The sequence below is a fragment of the Juglans microcarpa x Juglans regia genome, chromosome 3S (genome assembly GCF_004785595.1).
Source record: "Juglans microcarpa x Juglans regia isolate MS1-56 chromosome 3S, Jm3101_v1.0, whole genome shotgun sequence".
NCBI lineage: Eukaryota > Viridiplantae > Streptophyta > Magnoliopsida > Fagales > Juglandaceae > Juglans > Juglans microcarpa x Juglans regia.
In genome coordinates this window covers 16325656-16335238 of record NC_054599.1, presented here as the reverse complement: position 1 = coordinate 16335238, position 9583 = coordinate 16325656, and the positions used below count along the sequence as shown (strand labels likewise).

The following is a 9583-nucleotide window of genomic DNA, read 5'->3' as shown; positions in this document are numbered from 1 at the left end:
TCACTATATATTATAATATACTATAATATATCACTATAGTCTGTAATACAATTATAATATATATTATAATAAACTACAATATATTATCACTATATTATTATATATTATAATATATATATTGAAAAAATGGGACCGAACTGGACCGGAACTGATAAAACTGGAAGTATAGGTTTAGGGGTGTAACCGGTGCGGTATCGGTTCTTCAAATGTCAAAATCGGTATATATCAGTTCGGTTATAAAATATGTCCAAAACGGGACCAAATTGGACACATTACACCCCTATCGCTAACCCTAACCTAGATGGTTAAACCCATGTCTCTAGTTTCATCCAAATTAATCCAAAGCAATGGGATAGATATAAAATTTTCTCATCCTTTGAACTGAGCATTGCTAACACAATTCTCAGCATAAGCCTCCCTCAAAATGAAAACAATGATGAACCCATCTGGGCCCCATCCCCCTCCGACAAGTTCTCTATCAAATCCAAATACAACCTCACCTCTAAAAAATTCAATTCCTCTTCAAAACTCAACTCACCACACAATTCATTGGAAAAAACTTTGGAAACTCAATGATGGGGCTTGCCTCAAACTCTTACTCTGGAAAATGAACTGGAACTCCCTTCCTACAAAAAGCATAAGAGCCTCCCACCTTCACCTTTCAACCACAACTGATTAAGGATGGGCAAAAATTTTGGCGACTTCGACTTTGGCCGACACTCGCTCCGATCCAACTTCGTCGGAGTCGAAAAAGTCAGAGTTAGAGGGTAAAAATAGTCAGAGTTGGAGTCGGAGTTCAGAGTTGATCAAGACTCTGGACTACGAAGTCTGACTCCGATGGATATACTTAATATATTTTATATTACAACATAAATAAATCATGCTCGATTAGCTGAATGGTTATTGCTCTTTCTATTAATCTCCATGTCTGGAGTTCGAGCCCCCAGTGCCCCACGATAACAAATATTTTTTTTAGGCTTTTTAACTAAAACGACACCGTACCCCAACCCCAAACTTATTTCTCTCTTCCCCATGAGAACAATTTCACTTTCTTCCCTTAGTAACACCCACCCTTCAGACTGATTTCTCCCCCCCCCTCCCCGCCCCAAGTCCCCCTTTCAGCCTTCTTCACTTTCTGCCTTTTCGGTGCTGAGAGAAGCATGGTGCGACAAAGATGGTGCATGCTGTCAGAAAAAGATGGTGGCTGAACCGAGATTGATCAAATCTATTGGCAGAGGTGAGATTGGTTTTGTTAGGCCGAGAAAACGAAGGAGATAGATTGGATCTAAGTAATAAATTTCTTAATCTTTGTTTGAATGTTGTTGTATATTATTTGGATGTTGTTTGGAATTTTTGGATGTTATTTGGATGATAAGAAAGTGGGAAGAAAAATGGAAAGAAATCCTAACTTCGAGTTTGGTTTCGACTTCCAACTCTGACTCCGGAGCTCCGATTGGAGTCAGAATCCGCTCCTGATCGGAGTCAGAATCTGAGCTCAACTTGGCCTCCGACCCTATTCGAAGTTGAAGGTCAGAAATGGCCATTCCGACTTCGTCAAAGCCGGAGCCCACCCCTACAATTGATATCTCATGCCCACTTTGCCAGTCATCCCCAGACACCTTAGAGCATACCTTCCTTATCTGCCATTTATTTTGTATTATTTGACGTCAATCTCCATGGCCTCTAAATATTGAAACCTTCTCCATTCAGCCTATTCAAAATTGGATCAACATCATCATCTCTCCCAATCCCACTCTAAACCTCCCTTCTGATTTAACCCATCCATTCCAAATTTTCGCAAATTTTGGATGTTTCTCAAAATAAAGCTAACCATGGGAAAACCATCCCCTCCACTGTTGAAGTTTCAAATCTGGTCAATCGCCTTTTCAAAGAACACATCCTAACCTGGCAACAAAAACCAAAAATTTCCCATTTAGCAAACTAGACAATCCCTCCTATTGGTTTCACGAAAATAACTTACGACGTCGTTACTCGGGAAAGCATCACCATCATTGCAAGTATATGAAACAACTCTAGAGGAGAAATTCTCAAGTCATGGGCAAAAAGCATTCAAGCATCTATCCCCCTTTATGGTGAAGCACAAGCAGCGTTGTTAACTATCAAAGACACTCTGGTGCTTAAAGCTCAATTTATTTACCTTGAAGGCGACTCACTACCTATCCACAAAGCAACCAGTGGCTGTTCTGAAGATGTTGACCGGTCTATCCAAATCATCATAGAGGATTGTAGACAACATTTCAACCAATTCAAAGATTGGAGATCTTTACATGTACCCTGAAGTGTCAACCATATGGCACATGAGCTTGCACAAAGGCTTGCTAACTCACTCCGATGCAACAATATTACTTGGACTAGTACTCACACTGGATTTGACCCCCTATAGTTTTGCTTTTGTACTCTGTATTAGCTAATCTATTTGCTCTATCTATATATTACTTGTTTGCAGGGGAAAAAAGTCACTTGCCTTCACTTGATTTCTCACGGGAGGGTGTTATGTAACCGCAAATGGAGGGCAATGACCAATTGCTAGAGGTTACTTTGATGTTAATTAAGAAACTTCTTTCGAGTTTTTTAAGTTACACTATCTTAGGGAAAATTCTTCAATGAACTTGCCACTGTTTACACAAACATGTGGATATTTTCCGGGTGTTGGGTTATATGAACATGAAACCCATTGGCCTTATACAAGGCGATCAATTATAATCGAATTCGATTCCAATGATGAAGATCTAGAAGCTTATGGTGTTGCAGGGCTTCATGACAAGTGAACTTAAAACTCTCCAACACTGTTATAATAGACTGCCATGGATAGATGGATAGTCCATATGAAATTACTACTTGTTCTAAAAAGTTAAACTAAGTTAAACTAAGACGGAAGAGTAAAATCATTAATATTTGTCGACCTAACTCTCAACTATGCTTGCATTATATATATATATATATATATATATATATATATATATATCAATTGCATGAGAAGTTTGTCCAGGTCTGTTTATGAATTCCAATCCTATATAGTGCGATTCATTTTTCTTTTTGGATAGTGTGCCAATTGATGAGGAGGAAGTTTGTCCCAGTACTGTTGCCCTTTTTTCGGCTAGAAAATTATATACTCATGATTGTAGGAGAATACTAGAGGAGAAAGAGAGATAATTCTCATCTCATCTCATTTTCTTTTATTTTATTATTATATTTTTTTTCAAATCTTCATACAAAATATAATAAACAATTCAACATTTTCAAATCTCAATTCAATTTTTTTAAATTTCAAAATAATAATAATATTAAAAAATAATATTTTAAACTTTCATTTAAAACTAAAAGTTTTTATTTCGCTCCCCAAACCTACCAAAAAGTGAAGGAATGGGAGTAGTTGACACAAATAAAGAATAAAGTTAATCTTGGGCATATTCCTCATGGCTCATTGTTGATCTTGTTGTATTTGGTATGGATATACGGCTTTTGGGTATACGTCCTCTCAAACTTGGATGAGATAAGAAGTTCTGAGCCATTAAGAACAACTGCGTGGCCAACCAAGAGACTGAAATTCATTAACCTGCAGGCATCTCCTCATCATGCATGATCGATCTTGACAATTTCTAAAGGCTTTTTTCCTTGGTCTTAGTTTCTTGGTGCTTATCAAAACTCTTGGAAAATGGAAATTAAGACATGTCGAAGTTCAAAGAACTGAGTTCTATTTCAAGAATCAGATCAACGGTAATAAATCAGATCCTTAAAAAGAGTAATGCAAGGAATCTCGAAAAGAAACATAATCGAAACCACATGTTAATAGCAGAGAGAGAGAATACAAATAAAAAACCAGAGAGTCATCTTGACAAGCTATAAAATCCTGTTCCTGGATCTCATTTTCTGAGATGCATATGATGAATGAAGGGCCATATATGCATTAAAAGCAAACTGTTTTATTATACGTACCCAGAATCCTACAATCCATGGTAGATTCTGTCATCCATCGCCCAACAAGCAAAATCAATATTATTTCCCTTGATAGCGTGGACATCCCTCTGCAGCAAAACCAGAAACATCGATCCACACTTCATTTAGGCGATCAGAAAGGTGACGTGAAGCATTGTATTGGGCAACTGAGTAGGAACTTTTATCTACCAATACTGCTCCATTAATTCCAGTCAAGTACTTGTTTAGGCTGTTCCCAAGAGCTTCACTTTCCTTTTTAGTATTATCATCCTTAGCAAACCCAGTAAACTTTCTAACTGCTATGCAATGACTTCTCCACTTGTCAAACTGCAAATTCAGCTCAGGATTGGGCTTTGGAGGGTTTCCCACATATTTAGTGGGGACATAATACCTTACAAAGTAGTCAGAACCGCGGGATGATGGCGATGATGATGACGACGACGATGACGATGAGTTGATGCTTGTTAAGACTGGAGCAGTCATTGTAATCCGAGAATGGTTGAGGTTACCACCCTTAAGGTATTGATACAACCTGATGCAAAAGCAACTACTACGAGTTAATTTAAACTTGTGTTTAAATTTTTTATGGAATCCTCATGTTAACGGGTGAAGTGGGCACAATCCCAAAATTTCTTGTTCAGTCAGCTTTATCTGTAGATGAACAACTACACGTAATGATCCCCCATATTTGGAAAGTACATTCAGCATTACCAATACGAAAATTGGGCTCAAATTATAACGTTGCATATTCCATATAGAAACGACAGAAGAGTAAGGATTCTCAATGTAAATTTCCTGATAATTATTTTTGTCATTATTTTTTCCATTTTGCTTCATTAATTTCCATAACTACCCCAGAGAGAGAGAGGGAGAGAGAGAGAGAGATGATATTTCAGTGTCAGTGTGAGTGTGTGTGTGTGTGTGTGTATAGGCGGTCGGTTTGGAAGTGAACCTGTGAAAGCCATCTTTGGTGGACTCGTCGAAGGAGGTTGCTCCTCGGACGAGGGCAGACATCCACGAGGACTCAAGGTAGAGTCTTATCTCGAAATCAGATTCCGAGCGCATCGATCGCGTTGCCAGTGAGTACGAGGTAAAAGTACGTTGCTATTACCAAGTAATGATATCGAAAAAAGTAGAGCGATGAGCTTCCCATCTCTTGCTTTTGTTTGATCTGATTCTGTGTCTGTCTACTGAAAGCGCATTTCCTGTGCTTTTTATAGCCAAGACAAGTATCGCCCCCAAGTTGGGTTTGCCCTATACTTCTTCAATACCACCAAAAAAAAAAAAAAAAAAAAAAAACGATGTCTCAGGTACTGCCGATGCTATTGCATGTGACCTCCACGTGCCTCTCCATTAGTGGGTGCTTATTTCATATATATAGTTTTTTATTTTTATTTTTTTGCCTTTTTTCCACTTTTGCTAGACTCTACAACCTGCAATCAAAACACAAATCATGATGTGGATTGCTGCCCCTATTAGCGTTACGTGTACCGGTACCATCATGAATAATGTGCTGAATTTTGTTTCTGCATGCATCTGATCCGTTATTGAAGTTTATGAAGCTGATTTCTTTTTTTCCTCAAGGAAACCTCTAGGTTTCAGTACCAAGATCTAGTATGTATCTCAAGTATTATCAGAATACTTTACTACTATTAATTATTTTATTATTACTTTTTATTTACTTTTTACTATTATTCATTACTTTTCACTAATATTCAATATTCTATTATTACTTTTTCACTACTATTCATAAACATTCTCAACACTTATCAAGTATTCTCAGATACTTGTAAAACTACTTTGCGATCATTCGAACCATGTCGCTATCTTTGGCTCCAACAATACTACTTTGCAATTATTTTGGGTATTCGGCTCAAACTGAAGAACCCTAGCTAGTATATATAGTGAAATTTTGACATTGATTTGTACATTAGTTGGTTGTATATAGCCTGTTCCTAGGAATTTGCACCCAACCTTTGTAACCTCTCTTAATTTGTTTGTATGATTTCTACACTTGTTTTTGGATTAGGATTCTCCAAAATCCTATCTGAATTTCAGGGTATAGAAGTAATATGAGAGACTCATGAGTATAGATTTGCTTAAGGTATCCAAATCTTTATACTAATAACAACCAAAGTATTTCTTATGATATTGCAAGAGCTTTACAATCAGAGAACATTATAAGGCAGACAGAAAGCTGTGTTTCAAATTTTATTTATTAATCAAACAGTCAGTGGCTTCAGCACTCCCATCACTATCATATTTTCTTATTGCCCACTTGTGTATTTAATCAGCTTGAACGAACACATGCTTTGCATATGATCTAGTCGTCCATGAAAGGCACCAAGTATCATGGGCTTCTCACCAACCCTAGTAGTGATATATGCCATAGAATGAATTATAAGGAGAAGCACAGAATTGGTATAGCCGACAACCAGAATTTTATGGGTTTAGTCCAAAATCAATCATGACCCACCTTCCCAAATGACGACAAAGTCATTTTTACTAGTCCAAGTTTCGATCAACATAGGATAATTTGGAATCTATTAAATTAATAACCCAAGTTCTATATGATGTACTAATGTAACTTATCTTGAATATAGTGGTTGATAATGGCCAGCTAGGAATTGTTTTTTATTAGAATAATATATGCTTTTGTTTGCAGCCTCATTGTAAATATTGGAAAGACTTCTATTTTTTTATAAGTTTTCTAATTAAATTTCCCTGGCTGGAAAGAAAAGTATTTTCATGATCAAACAAGCAATAGGGATTATAATCATCTTGTAACAAAGTATATATAAGAATTAGAAAGACAAGTTAAAACAAAAACTCTAACAAAGTATTCGTAAATGTATGGTTTATAAAAAAATTCTACAAAAGTAAACTTATAAACTGATGTAACTTAAAATGATATATCAAATTTCAAGTTCCTTTATTGTAAAGTAGTAGATCTGATATATGATATCAAGTCACATCAGTCTATAAATTTACTTTTGCATGATCTCTTTGTAAACGTAATACTTCTCATCAGTCTATAAATTTACATTTACGTTTTTCGTTGAGTTGCGTCCTTGTCTTGCGTCTTGTATGCTCAGCATGCTGATTTACTTTTTCGTCGAGCACGTTGCTTGTAGTCTTTTTGGATTTTTGGCTTAGGCTTGGTAGAATTTATTTTGGTTTTGGCTTATCTTGGCACTTGGTTTTGGGTAAATTTTTGTAAACCCCCAAGTGTAATGATGTTACCAAGGTTTTCCTCCACCATAAGTGATTTTTTTTTTTAATAAACTTGTAACGGGGCCGCTGTGTGTGTGGCTACCGGCTCTTTGAAAAAAAAAACAGATATTTTTTAAAAAATAACGAACCACGGGAACTCATGGTGGTGGTGATTATGGTGGTCGTGCAAGGCTCCAATGGTGAGCCAACAATTTTTTAACTACTCCTTAAGAAAAAGAGTAAAATAATATTATATATATATTGTTATAAATAATGGTAATTGTTGCGAATGTGATTCGTATTCCTGTTAATGACTTCAAGTAACCTGCAATAAGAAGATAAGTGGGGTTCGGTGTGATGGGGGACAGTTTCGATGCCTAAGTCAAAATGGTTTGTCGAAAGAGAAAACCTTAATTATGAGATAATAGTTCCGAAGTTACTTTAGGCATATTTTTTTACCTCTATTTATATGGATTGAGCGTGTGATGAGAATGGCTTGCCTCCTGGCTTGATATTCTCTAATCCTTTCTGGATTGCAAATTGCTAGGGTTTCAAATCGACTGTTATGCCGGGGGTAGTCAACACGCTAGGCGAATGTTACAGGCAGATATCACACCGGGGGATTTCTTGTCCTTTATATCATTAAACTGTCATTAATGATAACTGAATTTGAATTCCACACTGGCTCATTTCGGTCGGTTGGACCCTTGGTTTGCAATGAGCAAGCCTTTGGCTTTTTGGTTTGTGGGCCTTTACGGTATGGGGTTTGGCCCACTCTTCAAGAGAGACTATTTAGCCCTCCAGTTACCCCAAGTGTGACGGGAATTTCCAACTCTGGTTTTTGTTAATCATCCCTTACGGTTCAAGCGTGTTGCTTAGGTTTTCAGGAATGTTATGTATTTGCTTCATAAGTAGCTGCTTCAACAAGATTCCTTCCCACGTATGGAATGGCATGTGTCGACCTATTATCCATGTCTTTTCATGCAGCGCAACTACACAGGATTTGTCGATTCTATCTTTATGTTAGTGACATTGGTCGTGATCTCATTGGGGCTGTCTAACGGTTACTATGATGCCCCTAAACTCTGCTTGGGATTTTACGGAGGTTGAAGTGTCGAGACATGCAATACAAGATTACATCCCCTATTCATGATAGTTAAATGTAATGCACCTAACATGCTTCTAGTAATATGCAATAAACGCAGCTGGAATTTTTTATTTCTTTTTATCAGCATACATTGTACTAGAATTAACATATTTCATTTCATTAATACTTAATCATGTTTATCATTGATCCAAAACATGTCTTTTACACAAAAGAGTCATTGTTCTAGAGTTATAACAACTTAAACTTCATCAAAAGACATACCTACACACCAAGTGACTCACGCAGCTCAGCGATCAATGTCTAAATGACATCCAAAAATTGAATTATAACTGCCAACAACTCCTCTATACTAGTTCCAATCTTACTCGACCTCATCTAGTCTGGGATGTTGTGCTCCATGTTGTCCTGTCACATTTTCTACAATTCTGGATGGGAATGGTAAATGAGACTACCACGAGGAGATTTTTCAATCTCAGCAAGTTATACGTCTAAGCTACCATTACTCTATAAAGCATGCGTGATAATGGACGTGGCAAGTATGCATGACTAACATGACCTTACACTTACAAGAAAAGACTTCATAATTATTTTTGTACCTCATGACTTGCTTGCTTAAAGAAAACAGACTTATTTATTCATGTTCATGTCTTATAGAGTTGCTCAGACAAAATGCCTACACCATGAGCCCTTTATTCATTTCGTCAAAAATACACTAGACAGAGCAAATTGCTTGTGCCCAAGCATTCTATCAGAGATATTCAGACAAAGTAGAATGCCTATGCCATGAGTATTTCATTAGTTATATCCAAACAAAGTAGATTGCCTACGCCATGAGAATCCTATTCATGCTTGACTTGAAATAAAAACGAGACAGACTTACATGCTTCATGACATATGTTCGTATTGTGTGACAGATGTTCATCCTTATGATGTGTGACATCATGAGATAACATAAATATTGCATACATAACAAGAGTTAAGAAAAACATAGTTCATTTGCGTGAAATTTACTATCTAAGATATTGTCATATATTGAGAGTAAGTTAAAAGCTAACTTATAAATATCTTTGTGTATAAATGTAGAGTGAGCTGAAATGGAAGATATTCTAAGGTTAGAAAATCTCATTTAACTTTATTAATACAGAATTAACTACTTGTGCAATATTTTGCAAAATTGCCCCTCAACTCTTGTGAATTTACAAATAGGCCCCTAAACTTTCAATAACTATAAATGGGATCCAAATTTCATCAAATTTGACAAACATTATTTATTTCCTATTCTAAGCCCTTTTAGGAACTTAGAAT

The 9583-nt window shown here is 36.4% G+C and overlaps 1 protein-coding gene across 1 annotated transcript; it reads right to left on the bottom strand.

The window, feature by feature from the left end:
• Nucleotides 1-3846: 3846 nt before the first annotated feature.
• Nucleotides 3847-5156, bottom strand: LOC121258604. Its single transcript, XM_041160156.1, has 2 exons — nt 4910-5156; nt 3847-4489 (listed from the first exon to the last, which is right to left on the bottom strand). The coding sequence occupies exons 1-2, from the start codon at nt 5020-5022 to the stop codon at nt 4018-4020; spliced, it is 585 nt and encodes a 194-aa protein (XP_041016090.1). The 5' UTR covers nt 5023-5156; the 3' UTR covers nt 3847-4017.
• Nucleotides 5157-9583: the final 4427 nt, after the last annotated feature.